The 26,406-nt window shown below is 49.5% G+C and overlaps 1 protein-coding gene across 13 annotated transcripts in view; it reads left to right on the top strand.

Moving 5' to 3' along the window:
• The window catches only part of GREB1 (growth regulating estrogen receptor binding 1), a 143,731-nt gene that overhangs the window by 31,189 nt on the left and 86,136 nt on the right, over positions 1-26,406 (top strand). For 4 of the 13 annotated variants that reach the window (XM_053201237.1, XM_027077913.2, XM_027077915.2 and 1 more), the window contains exon 1: positions 23,965-24,370. The exons of 2 other annotated variants lie outside the window; for them this stretch is intronic. In XM_053201237.1, coding sequence (XP_053057212.1) covers positions 24,281-24,370 — 90 coding nt within the window. In that variant the 5' untranslated portion in view covers positions 23,965-24,280. Of the gene's footprint in view, positions 1-17,750; positions 17,960-20,322; positions 20,683-21,437; positions 21,576-21,708; positions 21,889-22,464; positions 24,371-26,406 lie in introns of those variants that run through there. 7 more of the 13 variants (XM_027077920.2, XM_053201236.1, XM_053201234.1 and 4 more) reach the window with 7 other exon arrangements.

Genomic DNA, 26,406 nt, shown 5'->3' with positions numbered 1-26,406 from the left:
TGCTACTGTGCTGTATTTAGCGTCTTCCGTTACTGCTGGGGCTCTTCAAGCCAGCTAATGTGCCTAATATTAGAGTCAAGCCAGCTAACGTGCCTGATGTTAGAGTGCTCGGTACGTAGAGGGCCCCGAGCAAATTTGTTGGATAAATGAATGGATCACATATCTGTTGGGTTCCAAATTTAAGATGAGAAATGGGTTTGGGGCGCCCTAAGTGGCTCAGTCCGTTAAGCGTCTGACTTTAGCTCAGGTCATGGTCTCGCTGTCCGTGGGTTCGAGCCCCGCGTGTCGGGCCCCGTGCTGACAGCTTGGAGCCTAGATCGTGCTTCCGATTCTGTGTCTCCCTCTCTCTCTGGCCCCCATCCCCACCAAACCCCGCTTGTACTCTATCTGTCTCTCTCTCCCCAGAATAAATAAACGTTTAAAAAAAATGAGAAATGAGCTTGATTGGAAGAGGGATTGAGGTTAGCTATTAGGAACAGGTTCTGAGGTATAAAGTGGATAAGCCAGAAGGATGATGAAAGGCCTTACAAATACCTGCTCCCCGATTGGAAGTGAGGAGGCACGGAGGGGGAAGCGTCAGGATGCTGGAGTCCAGCCTTCCAGACTTCTCTAACTCTCGTTGCTGTGCCTTCTCTATAAATTTCGGTAGTACCTACCCTGTTTCTCCCATGTTATTTTATTTCATTTTGTTGTTTATTTATTTATTTTGAGAGGAAGAGAGAGAGTGCTCAGGAGGGGCAGAGAGAGAGAGAGGGAGAGAGAGGGAGAGAGAATCCCAAGCAGGCTCCTCACCATCAGCACAGAGTCCGACACGGGGCTCGAACCCACAAACCATGAGATCATGACCTGAGCTGAAACCAAGAGTCAGACACTTGAACCTACTGAGCCAACCAGCGCCCCTGTTTCTCCCTGGTCTTGTCCCCCACACGTGGCCATCTTGGCCCCTTGGCACGTCATGAGTATGTGGTGGCTACCCCAGGACCAGCACTGAGTACCTTTCCCTCCCTGGGCAAAGCTGACGCCTCGACGGGTGTTTGTGCCGGTCCCCAGGATGCCGAGATGTGGGGCCAGCCTGGTCTCCGGAGCTGTCACACCTTACAGAGCCATTGGGTGGCTGCCTGGTGGGCACCCGCCTGGCATGGCTGCACTGGGATGAATTTTGAGCCGTGTTTGCTGAGCGCTGCCAGGTGCCAGGCTCTCGGTCAGTCGCCAGACGTGGAAGCGGGCTGAGGACTTCTGTGTTTCCCTTCATTCTCCGGGGTTTGCCGGTTGCTGGCAAAACCCCTGCTCGACGGAGGTGCCTGTGAGTGCACCGAGAGACTAGGCTTTTTAATTTTGCATCATTTGTCCCAGAAATCGAGATCCCCTGAAGTCAACTCGAGTGAGGGGCTTTGCTGTAAGGGGCATGGGGTGGGGGGTGGTGCACAGTGTGGGGGACAACACCGTCATGGGCTGGCTGCCCCCAGGCCGAGACTGAGTGGGCCTAGGTTGAAGGCCGGTCTGTGTCCTTGACGTAGGAGCTTGTGGTTCTGGGTCCTGTGCTCTGCCACCATCGTGACTCAGCAGCAGCACGTGCACCTGCGTCTTCCTGTTTCCCGCACCCCCCCCCCCCCCACCTGCATCTTCTGGGTTCAAAGTCCCAACAGAGGGATTTGGCCCAGTTTTCATTTTGGGTCATGCCACGAAATTTCCTTCTCCCCACCCTGCAGGGAGTGTGCGGTCTCTTGTTTGAAAAGGGGACCCCTGTAACAAAGGGCAGGGCATCCCCCTTTTCTTGTCGGAGGGGGGAGCCTGGGAAGGTCCTCTTAGCGAAGATGAGGTTTAAGTCATTGCTATCGGGTGGACGTGTGCCCCCTCCAAGATTCCTGTTTTAAAACCTAACCCCCTAATGTGATGGTATTGGGCAGTGGGGCCTTTGCGAGGTACGAAGCCGCAAGGGCGGAGCCCCACGAATGGGACTCGCCCTTGTGAAGGAGACCCCAGGGAGCTCCCTCACCCCTCTGCCAGACTCCTTCCAGAAGGCAGCCGTCTGCAGCCCGGAAGAGGGCCCTCACCAGCCCCCATTCTCGCTGGCCCCTGATCTCAGACTTGCAGCCTCCAGAATTGGGAGAAATAAATTTGTTGTTTACCAGCCACACAGTCCGTGGTATTTTGTTAAAGGGGCCTAAATGGAATAAGATACTCCCTGTATTAGTTTCCTTGGACTCCGGTAACAGGGTACCATAAACTGAATAGCTGAAACCACAGAAATGTATCCTCTCACAGTTCTGGCACCTCATCGTCCAAGGTCAAGGTGGCGGCAGGGCCGTGCTCCCTCTGAAGCACTAGGAGGGATCTGTTCCAGGCCCTTCTCCCAGTTTCTGGTGGTTCCTTGGTTCCCGACAGCCTGACTGCAGTCTTCACGTGGCGATCTCCCTGTGTGCGAGTCTGTGTTTTAAGTCCCCTGTTTTGTAAGCACGCCCGTCATACTGGATTAGGAGCCCAGCCTCTGTAGCATGATCTCATCTTAAATAATTCCATCAGCAGCCACTGTATTTCCAAATAAGGGGACATTCTGAGCGCCTAGGAGTTAGGACCTCGACGTATGAGTTTTGGGGGCACCCATTTAACCCGTAGCAGTTCCCTTCTTGACTCGAAAGGGGCTTAAGGCTTTGACAGACAGTGACATGGGAGGTGGGGGGGCACAGGGGCAAAGGCATAGAGGTGGGGGGGGGGCTTCTTCTATTTCTCCCAAGGTGGTACAGCCCTGTGTACGTACACCCCTTACGTCTGATCTGTGGTTCACTTCACCCTGCTGAGAAGCTAGTTCCCGGGACAAACTTGGGCACTTTAATTACGTACGTTACTTCAGATCCACGGGACATCACCCTGCTGGACTTAGGGACCTCCCCCAAATGATTTCCTCCTCGAGCTTTCGTATCTGGGCAGCCCAAAGGGGGTTGAAAACGTGCTAACTGGGTGACCCATTCCCTGACAGGAGACGCTTGGCCTCAGCTTGGATTTTGTGTTCTGAATCGAGTCATATCTTTGTAGACCAACCCAGAGGATATGGTTCAACGCCTGTTTTCCCAGGAGCAGATTTTTTAGAAGTGATGTCAGCGTGATTGGGAGAATTTGCCCGCATGGATAGTGAGGAGGTCAGGGCAGCTTTGCACTTGTCGTGGGTGTGGACGGACACGGGGAGTCCCAGACCGCAGGGGGCCTGCCATGTCTGTCCACACCCACAGGTGTCTGTCCTGTGCGTGGGGCTTGACCCAGGGCTTGAACTCTTGGGGGCCCTGGTAAGTTTCAGAATCTTGGCTCGTCACCTGTAAAATAATCGCGCAGAAGAACAAGAGGTAGCATATGGAAATAGCATATGGAAATTACTATCCTTGCTGATTAATAAATATGTTCATGGTCCTCCCACCACCCCTGGCAGGGGTCACTCTGCATTCTTGGTGGCCCCAGGCTATGATCACAGGTATCACAAGGCAGCATGTACTTTGGAATAGCAACAAGTCCTTTACTATGAAGTTGTAAGGAATTACAGCATATTTCCTGGCCCATTTCAAAGTCTGTTCTTTCTGCAAGAAATTATCCTGTTAACAAAAATCTGCGCATTACCAGTTGTTTTTCCGGTGTAACTTACGACCAACTTCGTTCAACGGGGGAGTCACTGTTCCAGCACTTCCTTATTATGTTTGCAGATATTTTCCCATTTCTTGTTTTGGCAATCCACAACGGGTCATGGCTTCCTCCAAACGCATACATGAAATATCTGTCGTAGCATTTTATTGGAAACTTCCAGGCTTCTGGAAAGCATACAATTTGAAATTCACGTTTCTTGACATTCCTGTTTTGTGAGTTTCTGTAAACCGATGGTGGAACAGGTGTGCCAAGGTAGAGACAATCAAGCCTACGTGGTCCTGTGTGATCCATCTGTTTCATTCTCTGTACAAAAGGTGACAGTGATGGCCACCTTACCCACTCCGTTATTGAAAACAAACTAAAGTGCTTGTTATTTCTTCCCCCAGTGGAAGTTGGCTTCCTCCCCAGGAGGCATTGTTCAAAGGGACTCTCCTACACCTGCACGCCCATCTTGTTTTACCTATCAATCTGAGTCTAGTGTAGGCTTGTGATCTTTTGTTTTAACGTGTTCATGTAATTCTTGTTTCTGTCACATTTAGCAACTGATAGTGAAACGTTTAGGAGTAATTAAAAGGTGCTGGTAACTTGGTAAGACCCAGAGAGTTTTCTTAGGAGGGGTTGTGGTTTTTCTTCTCCTCTCGTTTGTGGGCTTTTTCCTAGAGGTTGTGTCGTGCTGTCTCTTCAAGGGCAAAGGGAAAAAAGGAACCAGCAACTCTAACAAAACGGTCCACGCATACTCAATTACTGGCAATGGTTCTCTTTTATCGCCGCAATCTGGTGTGGACACCCCGCTGAGGAAGCAGGGGGCCTCTTTCCAGATAGGTGTCTAATGTCAAGGTCAGGAGGAGTGCGAGAGAGAATCCTTTCGGGCGGGAGTTTATCACTTCACAGTCATTGAGAGCTGAAAACGAACACATGAAAACGTTTTAGCATAGGAGAAAGTCATGCTGTAAAGGCAAATTTGGATGGTGCAGGTAACGTGACGACGTTTTCTTTTCTCTTCAGTAGGAAAAGTCGCTGTTGCGTCCCTTGGGGGGCTTCTCATTTGTGTCTCAGACTGTGCGTTTGGAATTTTAGAATTCCAGGGTGGGTCGTACAGGATGAGGTTTTGTCTGTGCTTCTGGGACGTGCTGCTGCTTTTGGGGAGCGTGGGGGCCTTCATGCACATCATTTGACCGGTCCTGGCCTTAGCCAGGTGCTTTATTTAGCCAAGGCTAAAACCTGTGAAAACAACTTACATTAGACTCTGTTGACATTTTGGTGGCAGTTTGAATAGCACTTGGGCAACTCATCCAGGTCCAATGAGGTGAATAGAGTGACATGGAAAAAAAAGGTACAAGCATAAGATAGAAACAGGTGATTTTTTTACATGAAAGATACCCTCAGAAGTCTTACCTTACTGGGAGGTCTTGTTGAAAACCTTTTGACAGAAAAGCATTTATTTGTTTTCTCTTTTTAAAATTTTTTTGGGGCGCCTGGGTGGCTCAGTCAGTTAAGCGGCCAACTTCGGCTCAGGTCATGATCTCTCGGTCTGTGAGTTCGAGCCCCGTGTCGGGCTCTGTGCTGACAGCTCAGAGCCTGGAGCGTGTTTCAGATTCTGTGTCTCCCTCTCTCTGACCCTCCCCTGTTCATGCTCTGTCTCTCTCTGTCTCAAAAAAATAAATAAACGTTAAAAAAAAATAGTAAAATTTTTTTAATGTTTACTTATTTTTGAGAGAGAGAGAGAGAGAGAGACAGAGAGAGAGAGAGAGAGAGACAGAGTGTGAGTGGAGGAGGGGCAGAGAGAGAGGGAGACACGGAATCCGAAGCAGGCTCCAGGCTCTGAGCTGTCAGCACAGAGCCCGACGTGGGGTTCAAACTTATGATCTGTGATCACGACCTGAGCTGAAGTCAGATACTTAACCGGCTGGGCCACGCAGGTGCCCCGATTTGTTTCTTCTTTAAATCAGACCAGTAGTTGAATATAGTTCCAGAGAGTATAGATGGAACCTGTACCATTGTAGTAAGGGTTATTTAGATGTTACCATTCGTTGCCTCATTAACGGAAGGCATTGGGACCACGTTCGACGGTCTTTATGAAGACCGTCTGTATGACGGTCCCTCCCCTGCAAGACTGAAGTTCTGTGCAAATGTGAACTGTATCTTGTTCGCCCTCTAGAAAGTTAAATGATGAGGTAAGTACTTACAAGCAAGTCCTGCTTCAGATGTCTTACAGATTAAACTCTTCTCATCTCTACAGCAACCCTTTGCAGTAGAGTATGAGTTTCCTGTCATTCTTGTAACAAAATATCCTGAATACAGGGGCTTCAAAAAAACTCAGGTATAGCTCACGATTCTGGAGGTCGGAAGTCCAGAATTGGTCGCCGGAGGCCAAAGCCAAGGTGTCAGCGGGACCGTGTTCCTTTCGGGCTGTTCAAGGAGGAATCTGTTTCCTTGCTCTTTTGTGGTGTTGGCATAATTCTGGTGTAGGTTGTCTGCTGAGGGCTATTCGAGGTTTCAAGAGGCTTCCCGCATCTCCTGGCTCAGCCCTTCGTCCATCTTCAAAACCAGCAGTAGCTGGTCAAGTCCCTTTGCCACTTGGAGTCTCTTATCCCTTCCCCCTCCCCCTCTTCCCTCCTCCTCCCCTGTCTCTTCTCCCTCCTGCTCCTCTTCTCCTTCTTCTTTCTCTGGTCTCGTCTCTTTCCAACCACAGATACATGTTCTCCTCCTTTAAGGACTCGTGCGACTAGACGACTATTGGAGAATCCAGAATAATCTCCCAGTCTCAAAGTCTGTAACTTTAATCCCTTCTGCAAAGTCCCTTTTGCCACGGGAGGGGACGGTCACAGATCCCTGGGAGTAGAGTAGGGTCATCTTTGGTGGGGGGAATTATCTTCATTTTACAGATGAGAAAACTTACGTACAGAGCGAGTAAGTAACGTTTCCAAGGTCGCGCAGTTAGCAGGTGGGGACCTGGGTCTCAGATGCGGGCAGTTTGGCTCTGGTGCCTGTCCTAATCCAGCTGCCTTACCTCTGCTTCGCCCTTGGTGCCGGGCTCATAGCGGAGGCTCAACACCTACCAGTCAGGTGTAAGTTGTAAGTTCACGCTGGACTCCTCTTGGAACGGACTGATCTGTATTCAAGGCGAAGAACAATTTGGAATGTGTTAGTCCCTCCAGTTTTGAAAGATGAAGCAATCGTGTCCTAAGCAGACCTCTGTCTTTGCAAGTTTACCTTGATTTGAAAAGCTGCCTTGCAATAAACTCAGATGTTTTACCTCTGCTCACGTCGTGTCCCTGAACCCAGTCGAGTTTCTCCTTCAAGTATTGAGGGCTGAGACACAACATCGGCTACAAATACTTTCGCTCCAGTTGTCATGATGGAGCTGCTTCTACCTCAGAATCGATGTTACCGTGTAAAGAAGTCTACTTGCAAATTTATGTGAAGGTCTTATCAAATGCAAAAAATGGCATACGGTTTCTCGTTTGCTGCCTTGTGCTGCCTGTAACGTTTTCCATGCCCCTTTACCTTGAAAACAAACCGCTGTTTGGCCTTGGGCTGCCCTAGTAGGAGCTCCACAAAAGTGTGTTGATTGGAACCTCCACGCAAACGTAGACTTCACAAAGGGTGCCTTTGCTTAGACACAGTAACCGGGCAACCTGCAGAGGTCTTACCACCCTTGGGCTGTGAGGGACATCCATCGCTTTGGCCAGATGTCTAGTGTCCTAGGCAGAAGTCCCAAAGTTGTAGATTCAAAGTCAGACCTGAAAGACAGGAGGGACTGGGTAAAACCCTGCTATTCTGGGTATCTCTGGCCCGTCTCCTTCCTGCTTCCTATTCCAGATGACCCACAGGGTGCACTGCTGATCACAGAGGCCGCTCCTGCTTTTCTGCCCCTGGTGGGCTGAGGTGCATAGCTCATGGCTTTGGGGTCTCTGAATTGTCACTGTCTATTCGACCGATTGGTTCAAAGTGCCTGGCACAGAATGGAGGCACTCTAAGTACGTACGTAGGCAAGTCTTTTCTTGGGGTTCATACAGGCTCAGCTGAAGAACTTTTTTTTTTCTTTAATGTTTATTCATTTTTGAGAGAGAGAGAGAGAGAGAGAGAGAGACAGAGAGCAAGTGAGGGAGGGGCAGAAAGAGAGCGGGAGGCACAGAGTCCGAAGCAGGCTCCAGGCTCTGAGCTGTCAGCACAGAGCCCGAAGCGGGGCTCGAACCCACGAACCGTGAGATCACGACCCGAGCCCAAGTCGGACGTTCGACCGACTGAGCCACCCAGGTGCCGTGATTTTTTTTTTTTTTTTAAAGTTTCATTCATTTTTGAAAGAGAGTGTGAGCGGGGGAGGGGCAGAGAAAGAGGGGCACAGAGGATCCGAGGCGAGCCCTGCGCTGACAGAAGCGAGCCCGTTGCAGAGCTCAGACTCACAAACTGGGCGATCATGGCCTGAGCCAAAGTCGGATGCTTAACCGACTGAGCCACCCGGGTGCCCCAGAATTGCTTTTTAAATGTGCCAGTGGAGGGGCGCCTGGATGGCTCGGTCGGTTCAGCGTCTGACTTCGGCTCAGGTCACGATCTCACGGTTTGTGGGTTCGAGCCCCGCGTCAGGCTCTCTGCTGACAGCTTAGAGCCTGGAGCCTGCTTCGGATTCCATCTCCCTCTCTCTCTGCTCCTCCCCTGCTTGTGCTCTGTCTCTCTCTCTCTTTCTCTCTCCCTCTCAAAGTTAAATAAACATTGAAAAAAAATGTGCTAGTGGAAATTTAGACTCCTAATAAATAAATGCTCAAATAGGAAATTCACCCCCTTTTCTTCCTTTCTCTCGCTAGAAGGTGTTAGTCACAGAAGACAGTTTGGACGTTGTCGGTAAGATGTGGTGAGGACCTACAAAAGGAGAGAGTTCTCTCAAGGTCTGTAGGGGCTGCTCAAGGCCAGACCAGAGCAGGCCAGGACTAGAGGCAGGTCGCACAGCCTCACAGCTTGAGCTGTCAACTGGAGATCAAGAGGCTGGGTGGCGGGCCGGGCAGAAGGGAAGGTTCTTGGGGACAAAGCCAAGTCAGAATGTGGGACAGCCGGAACCCTCTCTGTGGGAGGTGGGTTTGATCTGAGACCCCGGTCTGGCTCAGTAGCCAGAGGTCTGGGTTGAGCAGAACAGAGGCCGAGTCTTGCTCATGTCTTCAGGATCCAGAAGATTGAAGTGGGCGAGAGGAAAGGTGGAGGGGTCCCCGGCTGGCAACCGTGTTGGATTTGTGTCCAACTCCCATCTCTGCCTTTTACTAGTTGTACATCCTTGGGCAGGACACGCCCTCTTTCTGGCCCTCACGTTTCGCCTCCTGTTGGTCTCCCAGGGCTGCACAGGATGAAATGAAGTGACTGTGAGATGCCCAGCAGAAGTGGCCTCTGGGACAGTGCATGTGCAATCCCTATCAGGTGGACAGCAAATCCTTAAAATAGCTGCCCCTGCAAGATTGTAAATGACACGTTGATATTTTTGCATTTGCCTTGCACTACCACGTTCTGTCTGAACATCCTCTTCTCCCCAGAAGGTCGCCGTGACCTCGTTGTCTGGGACAGATTTGGCCTTGGTCTGCTTTCGTCTTATCATTGCTTTTCATACTGTGCTTTCCAGAACACATCACTCATCTCGTCACTGGCTGAATGGGCACTGGACCCCATGCAGCTCGCGGCAGACGGCTCTGCCCATCCTCTGGAGGCCGTGCCAGCTGATGGACCCGACATCCCGTCGCAGTTGAAAGGCCTGGTTCTGAACTCTCGCCCAGATATCCCCACGCCTGACCCTGTCTGTGGCATATCTTCCCTCTTCCTTGACTCACGGTATCCTTTGGACACTGTGCTCTGAGGTCCCCCTGGCTGATTCTTGGTTGTAAACTTCACACTGCGTGGGCTTAATTGATCTTCTGAGTTTAGCTTGCCCTGGGACCCAGTGATTGCTCCTGTTTGGTGCTTCTGAAGGCTTCTCCCAGCGTTGCAGAGAGGGATCAGACACTTGGCAGGGTTTATTTTTTTTATCAAAGGCTTACGTTTATACATGCCAACTTGACTTGTTCCAGGAGGAAAAAAATCCCTGGGGTCAAGCTTGAGTTCATGTGGATTAATATGACCCTAGCTTTATGAATGGTCTTAAATATTCTTCTTCACTCTCTTCATCTTTGCCACTTTTCTTCTTTCTTTACATCCTATGACATTTTGAGACCATGTGGCTCTAAGTTTTCTTTATGTTGTTAGTTCCTTTAGGAGAGGAGAGTGGAAAAGGGAGCATCATGTAGTGGAAAGATGATGAGCTTTGGATTTCAGTCAACCTGCATTGAATACCAGCTGTGTGATCTTGGTTACTTAATGTCAGTGAGCCTTGATTTAAAGAAGATGAGAATTTTAGTGAAGAATAAATAAAGGTATTATACGTCAAATCCTAATTGCAGTCTTACTCTCTATAGTTAACCACTCTTTCATCCTTTTTCTTGTTTTCAGGAGGCAGTCGCTTCCTATCCTTTTAACTGATTCTTTTGGTAATTGTGTTGACTTTTCTGAAGAACAGATTTTGCTGCTCCTTGGGTTTTGATTTTGGGGTAAATTTGTTAACTTCTTGATATGGAAGGTAAGGATTTTTCTTTCTTTCACACATGCCCTCTTCTCCCCATACAGATATATCCGTCCTGGCCCCCCACCCTCCCATTATGGTGATTTATAGTTTTTGATAGCTCAACTTAATGTGTACATCACTGTGGTCATGTAAACATTTTGACAACTGAGCCATGTATGTGCTACGATTAGTTTTCCTTTTTCCCATGTAGCTTTCTGTTTTTCCTGAAATTAGTAATTGCCTATTTTTTGTATGCACTTATCACTATTTATCTGGTGCTCACTACAAAATGGGGAAGTGAGAAGGGTTAGCAGGCATATTGCCAGAAAGGGAGAAACATACCAGTTCTTCAGGGGAAAGGACTCTCTCCCTGGCATTAACTTCTCAAAATAATTTCTGTTGTGGGGTCGCGTAGAAATGATATCGTAACACAGTGGACTTAATGTTAAGCAAATGTCAAAGCCAGTTCCATACGGCCGTTTTCCATGGTGGTGTTGGAAAAAAGTCAAGGTGATGCTATTATGGGAAGTTCTGGGAAGAGAATTGCACGAGGGACCAAGCTAATGAGTTAAAAATGTCTTGTGGTGAAACTTGATCCAAGAGTAAACTTGGGCGCCTGGTGGATTAGATGGACTTTGTGGCTCCCAGACCATCTTTTGTCTAAATGGCAGGACTGCACTCATTCATTCAATCAGGAAGTAAATGGGGACAGCCAGTATGGGCTGGACCCTAGAGAGTCTGTAATCAACAAAACAGATGTGGTCTTTGCCCTCACAGAGTTCATGGTCTTGTGGGAAGACAGACGTTGAAGCGTGAATTGTTGGTGTGATGTGTGTTGTAAAGGAAAGAGGCAGGGTGGCCTGGGAGGCTGTGTTACCCAGTCCTAATTCTACCAAGAGTTTAACAAAGTCTGCTACGTCTATTGTTCTGCTGATATAGATACACTAAATCCCTTAATTTCCCTTTCCTTCAACTTTTTTTGTAGGTTTATCTCCTTTCCGCATTGACAACCAAATAGCTGTTGGCTAGAGTAAACCCACAAGATTGCAGAATCAGTCTTTTTCAGGTTGTAAAACCACGTTCCGTCAATTATGAAACTTGCTCAGGGAAAACAGTGCCCCGGAGATTAGGTTGGACACTCCCCTTTCCTCCGTCCACACTGGGAAGGGGCCCAAGTTTGTGTGTTTGCTGCTGTGTCTGAGGAACAGATGACAAAATTCCTGGGGTCGCTGTCCTGGTAGAACGGGAGAATTAGGTAACTTTTCAAGGATGAAGATCTATTGCTTTACATCCACTCCAAATTCACATTTATGGCAAGGTGAATTAGTGGCAGAAATCCCTTTCCAACCTAGCCATAAAAGGCAAAAGTTTATAAAGTGTGAACACCCTCGTTGAAAGTGGCAGGATTATTTACTTGCACTAACTGTTCCAGGTCTTTAAAATGACACAACAGGGGCGCCTGGGTGGCTCAGTCGGTGAAGCGTCCGACTTGAGCTCAGGTCACGATCTCGCCGTCCGTGAGTTCGAGCCCCGCGTCGGGCTCTGGGCTGATGGCTCAGAGCCTGGAACCTGCTTCTGACTCTGTGTCTCCCTCTGTCTCTGCCCCTTCCCCGTTCATGCTCTGTCTCTGTCTCAAAAATAAAAACTTTAAAAAATAAATAAATAAAATGACACAACAGTTTATTATAAGGCAGAGGGTTGGACCAGGTGGTAGTTTCGAGTTCTGTTTCAGCTGTAAAACCTATGGTTATTGAATGTTTCGTAAAGCCCTTTGCCAAGCTCTACTCTATCTGTATGCATTAAGTGGTACAAACTCTGTATTTTCTGGGGGAAACTCTGACTACCAGTACTCTTATGAAATGATATACATTTGTCAAATTTTACTTTTTTTTTTTTTTCTTTTTTCCTGGCTGTAGATAGTTGTTTGAAAAGAATGACCAGATAACTTTTTCAGATTGGAAGTCATTCAGTAATTTGACTGGAGGAAGAGTTAGCCTTTGACGACTTTTTTTTCAACTGGCTTGGGCAATTCTCAACATTATTAAAATGTGACTTTGGTCACTGGAAGCACAGAATTGTCATGCAGTGTGGTTATTACCTTCAAAAAATGACCAGAAGACCAATTATTTTTGTTCTCTCCTGGTTTGTATGTTTGGCTTCCACGGTGACTTTGAAAATTCCTTTTCACCAGGATTCAGAGGATCTTTCTCTTTTGCAGGTAAATGGGCAGAAATTCTAAACATAGAGAATTTAAAAGAATAAAATCACCAAATCTTTAGTAAACCTGTGAAGATGGAGCGGTTCCCCTCACCCCCATCAGGAGAAAAAAACCGCATAAAACAGTAAAAAGAGTAGAATATATTGTAGGGCAGGAGCTGAATTTATAAGGTAGACATGAGATATTAATATTCACAGAGGCTTCGTTTTGGTTTGACAAGGCGAACGGAAGTGATAGTTCAGAATTTAGAAAGGGGCAAGAGAAAAACAGCTAACCACGTGAAGACATTCAACTTCACTTATAAAGAGGGAAACGCACGTTGAAATCGCAGTGAACTACCATTTCACATCTGCTACTAACAAGCAGGAAAAGACGCTCAAGTTTAGTTGTAAAGAGGCAAATGCATATTAATACCACAGTGAGATACCATTTCACACCTACTAGCTGAGCAAAACTTGGAAGTCTGACAACATCAAGGGTGGATGAGGACGCGGAACAACCAGACGCTTGTTCTCCAGGAGAGGAACCTAAATTGGTACCAGCCTCTTTGCTCTAGGGGGCGCTGTTTACGCAGCCTACAATGTGAACGGTGCCCCCCGTGGCAGCCTCGTGGGTTGTGTGCGTAGCAGGAGACACGCACGATGATGTTTATATTGGCTTCATTTGCAATAACACACAGACCAAAACTCAGAAGTAACTCAAATAGCCATCAACTATGGAGTGGAAAAACAAATCGTAGGATGTCCATACAATAAAGTGCTGTTCCAGGGGGAAAGGGGCTCCCAGATATGGGCAACGGCAGCGGTGAATCTCGGGAACGTTGTACTGAGCAAAAACGCAGGTCGAGAAAAATCATACAGTGCGAGTCCGTTCACCCAGAGCTTAAAAATGTCAAAGTGGACAGCATGCTGCTTAGGTTGAAACCTACTTTAGAATTAAGTGAACCTAGCTTGTCAGGAATGCTGAATTCAGGTTTTAGCCCAGACCTCCTGAGACAGAAGCTTCTGTTTAACAAGACCTCCAGGTGTCTCTTCTGCACCCTAAAGTTGATCTTTGCCAAATAGGAAAAAAAGAAAGTTACATCTGTGTTAGATTTTAGGTTAATAGTAAATTACATCTAAATGAAAAAATTTGTTAAAATTGTACAGTAAAGCGAGAAGAGTACGATTCAGGATACCAGTTACCTGGGGGCGGGGGTAAGGAAGGAGCTCACCAGGGTTCGGTAGCTGTTCTGATGTTCTTGTTTTTAATGTTTTAAATATTCATTCATTCATTCATTCATTGATTTATTTGGAGAGAGAGAGCAAGCGAGCCGGGTTGGGGCGGAGAGAGAGGGAGAGAGAGAGAATCCCAAGCAGAATCCACGCTTTCAGTGCTGAGCCCAATGTGGGCTCACAAACTATGAGATCGTGACCTGAGCTCACAAACTATGAGGTGGTGACCTGAGTTGAAACAAAGAGTCGGATGCTTAACCACCTAAGCCACCCAGCCATCCACTGATGTTCTTGTTTTTAAACACGAGGAGGCCCATGGCTGTTCGTTGTATCATGAGTTTTCATAACAAGTATCTTCTACACGTTCTTCTGTATCTGCTCAGATTCAATAAGCACAATTCAAAGAAAGAAAGGGGTTAGAGTGGGGATGGGAGCAATCTGGGAGGTTGCCTGGAGCGAGTAGGACCCGAGGCCGGCCTAGAAAGACAGTGAGTTTTGGTTTTTGTGGAGCGGGGGCATCCCAGGTCTCCCTTGGGTCGGAGAAGTTGTGTCCAAGCCCGCCCATCCCAGCTCTGAACTTTGTCGGCCCCTGTGTGGGTCCATTTCCAGGGAGAAGGAGTTCCACAGGTGAGTGGGCTGGTGTTAAGGGGGCACTTTCAGGCAGGGACTCGGGGCCTGAATTGGAGGACCAGTCTGGGGACGTTTGCTCCCCACTCAGTCCACGAGTAGGGTGTCCAGTTTACCCCAGGAGAGTCGTCCCCTGAAACGCATGAGTAGCTGTTGAGCTAGAGCCGAAGGCTGCTGCCAAAGAGGCCCCTAGCCTGGGCTCCCCTTTTACAGAGGCGCCAGGACCTGCCCGGTGCGGAGTGGCAGCGTCAGGCCAGTGTGGCTCCAGCGCTCCAGCCCCCCTCACCTGCCCCATATTGTGCAGCGCCCCCCAGTGGACTCCACCTTGATGGAATGTCATGATTAGTATCCTGCCCCCTCATCCCCAAGAGGTGTTTATACAAACCGCATGTGACCATTTGTGGGTTTTTTTTTTTTTTAACGTTTATTCATTTTTGAGAGATGGCGGGAGGCAGAGCGTGAGTGGGGAGGGGTAGGGAGAGAGGGAGACACAGAATCCGAAGCAGGCTCCAGGCTCCGAGCTGTCAGCACAGAGCCCGACGCGGGGCTCGAGCCCACAGACCGCGAGATCATGACCTGAGCCGAGGTCGGACGCTCAACCAACGGAGCCCCCCAGGCGCCCCATGCATGTGATCATTTGTAAAAAAAAAAAAAAATGTAGAAAAAAACATTATAATTCCATTTCCCCAAACATCCACTGTTAAAATTTTCATGTATTTCCTTCCAGTCTTTTTTCTATTGCATTAAAAAAAAAAATACTATTCTGTTAGTTGCCAAGGATGTGAGTGATCTAACTTTCTATCCTTATGTGTGTTTTCTCTGCCTTCTGTTACGGCTTTTGTGCTTTTTTTGGTCCTTTAGCATGTCATATTACATATGTAGACACTATCTTTGCCAATGAGTCACCATCAGCAGGAATAAAGTAGAAAATGTTACTTTATTCCTGGAGAGTTTAGCAAATATCACATATTTTGGGTCATTCATTCTTCTTCTTCTTTTTTTTTTTCTTTTTTTCTTACTTTTAGAAAGTTAAGTGCCTATAGGAGCACTCCTCCAATAAACACTCTCTTGGTACTTATGTTATACTTGGTGCTGGGGAAACAGACGGGTGAGTTTCTAGGAACTCCGGTTGAGTGGGGGGGTGGGAGGGTCCACGCAGACTGTCCTTCTTTCTGGTAAAATCCAAGACTGAGCCTTAATGGCTTCCGTGATGAGGGCTTGTTTCTGCGGAGCAGAGCCGATAATGTCTTTCCTCTGAGCAAAAGCCACAGAGCAGTTATCTTTTCCCAAGCTTTGTTTTAAAGTTCACCACAGACTTCCACAGTGAGAAAAAAAAAAGGTGCAGTAAACTGGGTCATTCTGACCTAGAACCAACCAAAATACTTCTAATTACTGCACCAGGCAGTGATGAATCATACCTTCGCAAGCTTGCTGCCTTTTCAGTGCTATGCATGCATAATCAGACTCATTGTTTCGTAGCCAGTGAAACGTCTGCTCCAGCATGTCTGGGTCTGTAGGAGAGAGGTTTGCAGACCTTCCCGGCATAGGAACCGCAGCAGGTCTGTGCTAGTGCAGTGGAAGGGGGGGTTCTTTATGCTTTTGGACTTTAAGCTTCCTGACAGCAGGGCTGTGGCTTAGTCATTTTCACCACGATGATGCGGATGAAAGCTACTCTTTGTTCAGCACCTGCCGTGTGCGAGGCAGCGTAAAGGTGCTTTACGGTCCTAGCGCCATTTAAGCCTTCCAACCTCATGATATAGGTATTATGGCCCTCATTTTGCTGAGAAAACGGAGGCTCTTGGAACCCAGATCACACAACTACCCAGCGTATGCTGGGCACCTAGCAAATGTTGGGTGTATGAACGAATGACAGCTCCGAGCTAATGAAGGGCAAGGAGAGGCCAAAGAGGAGAACCTGGCCATGATGGGCCAAAAGAGTTGGCCCCCCAAATTAAGAGGCTTTGAACCTTCCCAGTCACTCCTCTTTTGCAATTTTTAAGCTCCAAATTAGAGGTGAGGTCGGGGAGGGAAGGGGGTTGCAATGTAGGCAAATAACACAAGACACAGATGAGGGGATTTGTGAGCAGCAGACATCAGCTTGACTAGTCCTAAAAATAAAGAAATAAATACAATCAACGGGAAAACACTTAAGTGCCAGCCACTGCGCTAAATACTCCATTATCTTACTCACCCCTCACAAAACCTCTTTGAAGTGAACCTTGTTATCTCCGTTCATGACAGAGAAAACCAGAGCTCAGACAGTCAGGGAGTCTGCCCAAGGTCACACAGCTACCAGGTGGGCGAGGGGCGGCACGGAACCCCAGGGGCAAGCCTCACAGCTTCCCCGAGACTCGGCTGCTGTCTTGTAAACAGAAGCCAGGAATGAAGATTTCATTATTTATGCTTGAATTTTATTTTGTATGCGGTGGGAGGGAAAATGGATGACCCGCAGATTTCTTTCATGCTAACACAACCCGACAAATGGCCTTAGCCCAGGAAGAGATTCCAGCCCCATCGCTGTGGGGAGAAGGTCAAGCAGGAGATGAAAAGTTTTGGGGTCGCCAGAAATAACGCACGAGGAGCGATTCGGTGGCGGCAATCACATTTTCCAAAGCAGAATCAGCACACCATGGCCTTTGTGTCTTCGTTCAAGGATCAGAGAAACTCCTGGAACTGGTTTGTGTGCAGGCATATAGCAATACATTATGCGGTCGATCCTACCGTAACAAGACATATGTGTGCCTCAGAGTGACTGCATCGTCAGAAATTGCACCATAAGGGGTTATAGGAGAACCAGGGTTATGGGCATAGCACTCAGAAACTTCATCAATGACACACTGGGGGGCGGGGGGGGGAGAGGAAAAAATCCTATCAGAAAAGGAAAGCACAGTTTTACATATGCAAAACGGTTAGGAAGTACATAAATCCCACCATAAATGTGGAACCTTACTGTGAAGTGTAAGATCACACGAACGAAGCTCTGTGTGCATCGGAGGGGTTGCAGCTTGTGAGAAGCAGGGAAAGGAGGGAGGCGTGGAATCGTGTGGAAGGTTCCAACAGCTGTGGGTGGGCGTGGCAGGTGTGGTGATTGGAGGTAGCTGGTCCCGGTTTGAGGGGGTCCCCAGTTTGCTCATGGCTAAGCAGCTCTGTGGAGCTGGGCGCCCTTTTTTCTGCGTCCGCCTTAGTGTTTCTTGCACGAGAAGGCACTCCCAAGCACACAGAAAATTCACAAAGTGGTCAAATTGTTCTGTCATCTGTCGACCTGCTGGGACCGATTTGCAGTTCAAAAACCAGCGTTGTAGCAGAATTGTCTGTTTATAGGAACAACATAACCGAATGGCTAAAACTCTTTCCTGTGGAAATGCGTGTGGCTTTCCTACCCACAGCCTTCCTACTCAGCTCTCCAGCAGCCGTGGGTCCCTGCTACGGACTGAATAATGTTCCTGTCCTCCCCGAATTTATAGGTTGAAAGCTAAACCCCAATGTGGTGGTGTTAGGAGGTGGGGCCTATGGGGTGTGATTAGGTCACGAGGGAGGAGCTTATGAATAGGATTAGTACCCTTCTAAGGGACCCCAGAGAGCTGCCTTGCCTCTTCATGTGAGGACACAGCAAGACGACCGAACCAGGAAGCAGTTCCTCACTGTCCCTGAATCTTTGGGCACCTTGATGTTGGACTTCCAGCTTCCAGAACTGTAAGAAAGAAATGCTTTTTGTTGAAGCCCCTCTCTGTGTGATATTTTTGTGAATAGCGGCCCAGCTGGCCCAAGACTATCCCTTAGCTCTAAAACCAGAGGATGGCCCGGGTCACCTCGAAGGGCTCCTTCCTTCTCTGTGATTTTTGGTCTCTTGTTGAATGGGCTGGTGGCCAAGTATGGCCCCCCGATCTCTCAGAGGATAACCCAAGTCACTGTGTTTTGTTTTGTTTTGTGTTGTTTTGATTCTCTTTGTATCCCTGGTTTTCCTCCTGGATATTCTTTTCACGCTTCAGTCCTTCAGATGCTGTGACCTTTGGATTTTCATGTGTGTGTAAGAATGAGAGAGGAGGTCCGCTGGGAGCTCTTTGTGTCCTCAGATGGAGCTTTGTGGATTGGCAGTGTTGCTGTTTTGGGTGCCCAGGAGCGAATCAGCTGGTATTCTGGAACTTTCTAAATTGAAGACTGTGTCTTTAAGAGCGGCCTACTTCTCGGTTGATTCAGTTTATACGGAGAGGAACCCTTGTGTGTTTTGCCTGGGGGTGAATGCCTGTGTCCTGACATTCTGCCTGTGGCCACAGGATGGGAGTGGAGGGACCAAGTGCTCTGTATACGGTATTTCAGAGAAGCTTCCTATTTTCAGGGCTGCTTCTCCACTTAACAGACGCCAGAGTCCCGAGTCTCCGTTTTTTTCTAGCACCTTTTGGCCTCCTCTGCATAGGCACCATACCGCAGTACCCTTTATCTGCCTCAGCCCCGCGTCCGTCTCTCTAGTCTGGCTTCTGGAGGTTTGTTAAACCTAAACAAAGAAGGTTAGTGGTCAGGTCTGTATAGGGAGGTCAGGGCCACCGCCCAAGAAAAGAGAATCTAGAACTGGAGTTTGAAGGATGAGTAGGAGTTCATATCACAGACGAGGGGTGTGGGCTTTCCAGGGGGATGAAACGTACAGTGGGCACAAAGAGGCATCACAAGACGTGTGTATTGGGGGGGGGAGGGGGGGAGGGGGGGTGATGGGTACTGAGGAGGGCACCTTTTGGGATGAGCACTGGGTGTTGTATGGAAACCAATTTGACGATAAACTTCATATATTGAAAAAAAAAATAAAATTGCTAGAAAAAAACAACAACCAAGACGTGTGTATTTGTTACCGGTGTTATCATGATCTCTAACACAGGACACTGTGCTGGACAGATGGAGACTCTTCTGCTTTTTGAAGGTCATCACGTCTAGCCTTTGTGGCCAGAAAGAAAAATAAAGCCGACACATCACAGTCTCAAGTGTTTGTGCTGGCGGCTGGTGTGGTGACTGTAATCAGTGCTCGTCATATTTAACGTGCAGGGGACTTGGCCAGGGGGGAAGAGCGTTTGACGTGGAATAGAAGAAAGGGGTTTATGGCAGGGAGATATATTGGCATTGACATCTGTTGGATTTGCAGATCTGCGTTCAGAAGGGCGGTTCACACCAGGAACATCCCTACAGAACTGATGTGTTGAGCTCTCTCTCGTCCTCACACACCTCAATGCTATGTTCACATCAAAAGCCTATTTTGACAGTAATGGCAGAGCATAATCAGTTCAAAGATATTGTGATGCAGCCTTAAGGAAGACAGATTTTTCTTCGCTCATTTTCTCCTCGTGATGATGACAACTTACGTCAGTTTACAAAGTTAGCACAGGACAGGAAAGATTAAAGAGGCATAACAAAAATCTTCAATTCTTTCATTTAGAAGCAATCACTGTAGACATTTTTCAATATGTAAATATAAATGTAATATATATGTTAATTATAAACATACAGTATATGATGTTCCATGTAATACAGAGTAATACATAACCTATATTATATAATACTACCTGGTACATTATTGTAATATTAACACAGTATTACTAATATATAAACATAAATGTGTTTTATGTAACACGTATATGTTACATAAAATATACACGTACGTGTATATTTCTCTCTCTCTATTTCTATAACTATTTATTAGATCTTTGTTTACTTTGAGAGAGAGAGCAGGGGAGGGGCAGAGAGAGAGGGAGAGGGAGAATCCCAAGCAGGTTCCACACTGTCAGCACAGAGCCTGACGTGGGGCTCGATCCCACGAACTGTGATGCGAGATTGTGACCCGGTGGAAATCAAGAGACTGATGCTCGGCCGACTGAGCCACCCAGGTGCCCCTCTGTGACAATTTAGACTTCTTTTGTTGCTGCACGTTATATCCTAAGTACGTCTGCGTCATTTGGAAACTCTTCGTGTACGTAGCTTTTGTGCGTGTGGATATCGGAGACCACATTAAGCTTTCCTTTCTTGTTGGGCGTTTCTGAAGTGTCCAGCTTCCCGCCATTACAGACAGCGCGCCGAGGGGCAGACGTCGCAACAGGTCCTCTGTGCACGGTCACCGGGCCTGACGGCCTCCCCAGATGGACAAAGCCATCGTGCCAGGGGTTTGCTTGGACTCCCGGAGCCTCACTCGAGCAGAACCACCAGGGGGCGCTGCCCCCCCCCCGCCCTTGCTGGGAAGGTTGGGCATGAGTGGGGTCTCTTCCAGCCCTTTCTAGAGACACTGCTCAGCCGGAGAAGGCTCTGCGATACGAGGTTCTTCCTTCCACCCTGTAGCTCCTAGTCCTTTTTGGAGCTGGACCTAGAAACGGCTGAGAGCTCTTTTTGCTGACTGGGGCGCTGGCAAGAATAATCCGGCACTTTGGCCTTTGTCACAAAAGGTAGGTGGCATGGAAACCCTGGGTCACATCCACGTCATATTTGCGGGCAAAGAGAAGATCCTGACGAGCAGATAAAAATAAACGTTAAAGGTATTCAGCAGCACAAATGAAGTAAGCCCCCATGATTTTGTTCCTTTGCTTTTTCAGTTAGGACCTGATCAGGATTCCTGGATTTCAGAGTCCATTACAACAGGGACGTGTAGGCTGGCGTTTTTTTCCACGGCAGAAGTGATTTCTTTCTTTCTTTCAAATTTTTTTTTTTTTTTTTTAGAGAGAGAGAGACAGAGAGGGTGCGTGTACATGGGTGGGGGAGGGGCAGAGAGGGAGACCCAGAATCTGAAACCGGTTCCAGGCTCCGAGCTGTCAGCCCAGAGCCCGACATGGGGCTCGAACTCACGAGCCATGAGATCATGCTCTGAGCCGAAGGCGGACGCTTAACCGGCTGAGCCACCCAGGTGCTCCAGAAGGGATTTCAATAAAAGAAGCTTAAGGATGTGCATCTGTGCCTCTCCGGGGAGTTTTCCTTGTTGGGGTGTGCTCCCGGTGTTCACGGGGATCATTTTTGAGGGCACGTGCTTCCGTGGGTCAGCGCGGCACCTGCCAGCAGACGGGCCTGCCAGCTTCCCGCGGCAAAGCCGAGGCCCTTCTCCCGACCCTTTGTTCTCTGCGCAAGAGGACGCGGTCCCCGCACCCCCCCCCCCCAAGTACAAAACTTGCACGTTCTTTAAAACGTCTCGGTTTAACTGCTGGTGGTTAGACTGACAGATTGGCCTGTACCTGCGTGGAGAGCACTCTGACCCGGCAAAACACTTCCGTGCTAAGAAGACAGAAAACTGTGGCATTGGCCATCTGACCCAGCAGGAGCCTGGGACAGATGGAACTCAACTTGGAAGGTCTGCTGAAGTTTGTTTTTTTTTTTTTTTTTTTTTTCCCCCTCCAGTTGTTGTTGTAGCCCCAGGAGCAGATACTGGCTCTGAAACCTTTCCCCTGGCTGGCTTGGCTGCCGCTGCTTCTCTGGGCAGGGGCCGGGAGCCAGGGTGTCAGGCTGACCGCACAGTTCTCAGGGGCATTAAGGGCTCCCCACGCGATCAAAGGCACAGCCCCAGGGAGGCGTCAGCCTCCGCGAGCGCTCCCACTCTGCTGGGTGCAGGCTGCTCTTGGCTGCTTTGTTTATGGGGCTGCCTGAGATGACCAGCTTTTTGTAAGGTACGGTGCATTGGCTTCGGGGAGTGCGGCACCCACTTTCGGGGGCGGAAGGGTTTGTGTTGGCTCGTTGCTTATGAGACAGACAGCACTGGTCTGTGGTCAGGAGAACGATGGCAAAGCATTAGCGTTTCAATAAGCCACAGGTGCAGATACTCCGAGCAAAGTGCACTGTTTGGAGTGGCATCTCAAGGGGTCGTAAATGATTAGTTCTGCACAAGGTGGGCACAGGAGCAGCAGTGGGTATAGTGAGGATATGATGTGCTAAAGATACCCTACATATCTTGTGTATCTTGTATACATACATCATGTATAAAGGTCTGCAGCACTCTTTGGGTCCTGCCTGCTTGTTTCTGGAGAATAGTTTCTCAGTAGTTTGTTCTTCCCTGAAAATCTTGCCTGGCTTTCTTCTGAAGGTGCCTCGCCCCTATTCAGTTCTCACTGCAGCTGGAGGGGCCACGCTGCTTTGTAGTTCCCGTGGAGAGAGCTTGGGGACGTTCTCGGATGAAGCACTGTGCACTGTCAGCGGATGTCTCCAGGGCCGCGGTGGCGCAGCAGCTGGGGGGGGGGGGGCAGGACGGCCGTGGTGGGACAAGTGAGCCCCTCGCCCCGGCTTTTCTTCCTTAAACAGCACCTGTGGAGTTTATGGGTTCCTCTAGGGAAAATCGGAGAAATCTACATTAGAATGGCGTTTCCTGCCAAGAGGACTGTCAAAGAGTTTATAGGAGACCATTCCGCGGTCTGAATGCGTTTATGGCCATATCATATATTGGGGGCCGACTGCTCCTACACCCCCATTCTTCATGGGGGAGGGCCCCAGCGCGCCTGTGGAAATCACAGAGTGAGGCTGAAAGCGGCAGCTTGAGAGTGCTGTGCTAATGATGGTTTTTGTTGTTTTGGTTTTTTGACTCCATTTTGGACTCAACTCGAAATGTCACCGTAGTTGTCCGGTGGCCGAAGGATTCTTAAATTTTGCTGTAGGGAGATTGGGGGAGGAAGGGACAGCGGTTCGTGGCAGCTCAGATCAGAGCTGGAGTTTTGGGGGGGTTCTGGTACGACTTTGGGGGGGGGTGCTGTGTCTCTGTGGCCGGCGGGGCACATCCGGTACCTTCCCTTGAGGCCCTGAAAGCTGGGCAGGAGTCAAGGGGAAGGCTGTTGCCTGCAGGGACGGGGGGCCTGCGGTCCGAGTGTCTGGGGTGTGCAGGAGTGTTGGGGATGGGCCGCCAGCAAGGGCGGGGCTGGAAGGTCCCCGGCACTTGGGACACTGAGCTTCTGTTTTCGGCCCTGAAGTCACCAGCCTCCCCCTCCTTCCTCTTGCACGTGGGGCCGGTCTGTGAGTTGCGGTATATATCGCAATATTGTCCTGTAGACCATCCTTAGGAAGCCTCTCTGAAATAGAGCCTAATCACGTCTGCACAGAGTCCTTTCCTGCTTCCACAAAGCTGGTTCTCAACACGTTGGCTGGGCTTAGTCTGAGCCGGCCCCTCGTCACCCCTCTGCCCCTGACCTCACATGCCTACGTCTGGAAGGACCTGCATCCCCCAGGCGCACGACGGCGTGTCCCCCTGGGCCAGGCGTGGGTGCGCCGTCCACCTTCTGCCCAGAATGCCCTTTCGCCTTTGCCGCAAACTGGAGCTCATCCTTTCCGACGCAGCATTCCGAGGGGGCCCTTTGAGACTGACCTGAGAGAGAAACTTCCCCTCTCTTCTGTCTCCGTTGAAGCCACCTTCTTGCCTGCACCCTTGCTAAGGCGACCACCTCCCAGGGTCGTGCGCTCATTGTTTTCCTGCTCTTCCTGTTTTGGTTCACGTTCGCCCTTAGCTCCAAGTGAGAAGGCAAGATTTCTACTATATAGCCAAACTTCATCTTTCACTTTTAAGGCTCAAAATCACGATTCTGGAAGGGGGGGAAAGTTCACCTTTTCACAGAGGAGGCACAGTAGGGGCCACGCTTGTCAGTGTGTGGCCCAGGGCAGACCCAGCTGCCTCAAGTTGGTGCTGAGACCCCGAAGGCCTCCAGCTGCGTCTTCTTCCGGAAGCAGGGGTGGCCTGGGTGCGGGTGGCAGGGTCTGTAGCAGCCTGGGGTGATGAGCACAGTCATCCACCGCTTCCTTGCCAGAGACCTGCTCTTTGTGAGAAAGCGCTCCGGACTCTGTAAGGGATGGAGAGCCGAGCGAACTTGGCTGCTGTCTGCAGCAGCTCAACCCGCCCCCCCCCCCCCCGCCCCGAGGGGGTGGGAGACGCGCACCCTGTGGTCTTAGCGGGGTCAGCACCCGGCGGGGGCGGCAGCAAAGTTCTGCGGGTGGCGGAACAGAAGAGGGAGCGATGAATTTGGCTCAGGTGCAAGCCGAAGGGGGAACAGGCCCCCACAGGGCCCTCCAGCAAGCAGCGTGCTCATGAGGAAAGAACACAAGTGCACATCTTGTACTTCGATGTTCAACAGGGAGGGCTTCCTCCCGACCCCGCTCGGAATAGAAAGCGGTGAGGTGAGTCCAGGTAATCTCCGGGGCAGTAGCTAATACGCTTTCTGGAACTGTAAGAGCAGTGGCATCCCCTGGGGGGGGGGGGGCGGGCTGAAATAAAACCTCAGGTGTGCTTATTTGGTACAGCTGGGGGTTCAGATTCTGCACCCAACGGGTGCAGCTTTCAGACGGGACTGTGCTGCATTTCCGTACATTCCTCGCTGTGACCTCCTCCCCCACGCCCTCTGTTTAGGAGGTATTTTCTGCTGTGTGTGTGTGTGTGTGTGTGTGTGTGTGTGTGTGTGCACACGTGCGTGCGCACACACACACATATGTGTATGTATGTATGTATATATATGTGTGTGTGTATACACACACACACACACACACACACACACACACACACACACACACAGTGTCCCAGGGGAATAAAGGGGTGACTAGAATAGTTCTTGCTGTCAAGGAGCTTTTAATTTTTTTTTTAAATTTATTTATTTTATTTATTTTGGGAGAGAGAGCAAGAGAGTGAGAGCAACGGAGGGGCAGAGGAGGAGGGAGAGAGGGAGAATCCCAAGCAGACTCCACGCTGTCAGCATGGAGCCCGGCGCGGGGCTCGAACCCATGAACCATGAGATCATGACCTGAGCCGAAATCAAGAGTCGGACCCTTAACCGACTGAGCCCCCCAGGTGCCCCAGGGAGCTTTAGGTTTGGAGAGAAGGGGGATGAGACACACAGAAATCGCGTATCTGCTTGCGCCGGCACATTTCGGTCGGTGCACCCCTGAAGGAAGCCAGGAGCCTGATGACTTCTGCTGGGGTACAGTGAGTCGAACCAAGTCCACATCTCTGGTTGGCGTCTAGAAATGCGGGTCATGAGGAGTTAATTTCCATTTTACAGAGGTGACCAGAGTTTATTCACATCCGTGTGTCAACTTCCCTCTGTATATTCGTTTATTTGGCCCTCCCTTCGGCTCTGGGAGGCAGTTCTTCATGTTACAAGCGAGGAAACGGTGGTCCAGAGAGGTTAGGTAATTCACCCAAGGTCACACAGCTTGAAAATAGCACAGCTATGAATTAAGCCTCTGGTGGTCCTCTTCCAAAGTACATGGTTGGTTTTGTTTTTGTTTTTGTTTTTGTTTTTGTTTTTGTTTTTGTTTTTGTTTTTACCAGCTAGCAGGCAGGCGGGTTATGAATGCTTTGTAAGGCCCACCTTTGAAAAATTGTTGGAAGCTGGTAAAGTGGAACTTTACTGAGAGGCTTATGATAACTGAAGGGGAGCTGCAAGCCCTTCTCTGAGAGCCCTGCTGGTTCCCATCTAACTGGACAGCATGACGGGCGGACTGAAGGGCTTGTCCTCAGCACATCGTGGGCCTCCGGTCTCTGTGCAGAGGGACTGAGCCAACAGCGTGTGCCCTGGGCGTTTGGGAGAAGAGCCGGATCGGGCACGTGTGCAGCAGGCGAGGTGTCGGCTTTATCTTCATGAGCAGCACCCAGGGGTGCACAGAGCTGGGTGTGCTCTTCGGGACCGTGAGCTAGCCCATTCTGGGAAGTCCGTAACATTTGTTCACAGATTTGGGCTCTGGCACGGGCGCCTCCCTACTTGACAGAAAAGCAAAGTGGAAAGTGCTCACAAGGGAACGGGGAATAACTGGGGGCCCAGAGGTTAGCCGGACACACACGTCTTCGGGTTCCCCGGTAAGTGTCAGGAGCCTTTTAAGATAAATGGATTTTCTGCCTCTTGGGCAAACCTTCTGATCTTCTCTTCTGCAAGGAAGAGAGAAAAGAAAGGAAGGAAGAACAGAGAAGCAGTCACAGGCTGAGCCGGAATATTTTTCTTTGAACGGCTGGAGTCTGAGTCTCCTGCTTTAATCTCTAGGGAACGGCCAGTCGGGCTGACAGGCGGACACTGTCCAGGCCCCCGGCCCGCCGGCTGCTGGCCACTTGTTTGCTTTGCTGCTTCTCGAAGTGGTGGTCTGAGCGGTGGTCTTTCCGCCCTCCTCCCTCCCGCAGACCTGTCTTCAGGCAACATTCTTAGAATGCTCTCGGTTTCCGTTGTCTG

This window comes from Acinonyx jubatus, chromosome A3 (assembly GCF_027475565.1).
Source record: "Acinonyx jubatus isolate Ajub_Pintada_27869175 chromosome A3, VMU_Ajub_asm_v1.0, whole genome shotgun sequence".
Classification (NCBI taxonomy): Eukaryota; Metazoa; Chordata; class Mammalia; order Carnivora; family Felidae; genus Acinonyx; species Acinonyx jubatus.
Note: the sequence above shows the minus strand (reverse complement) of the source record. Positions and strands in the feature narration are given on the sequence as shown.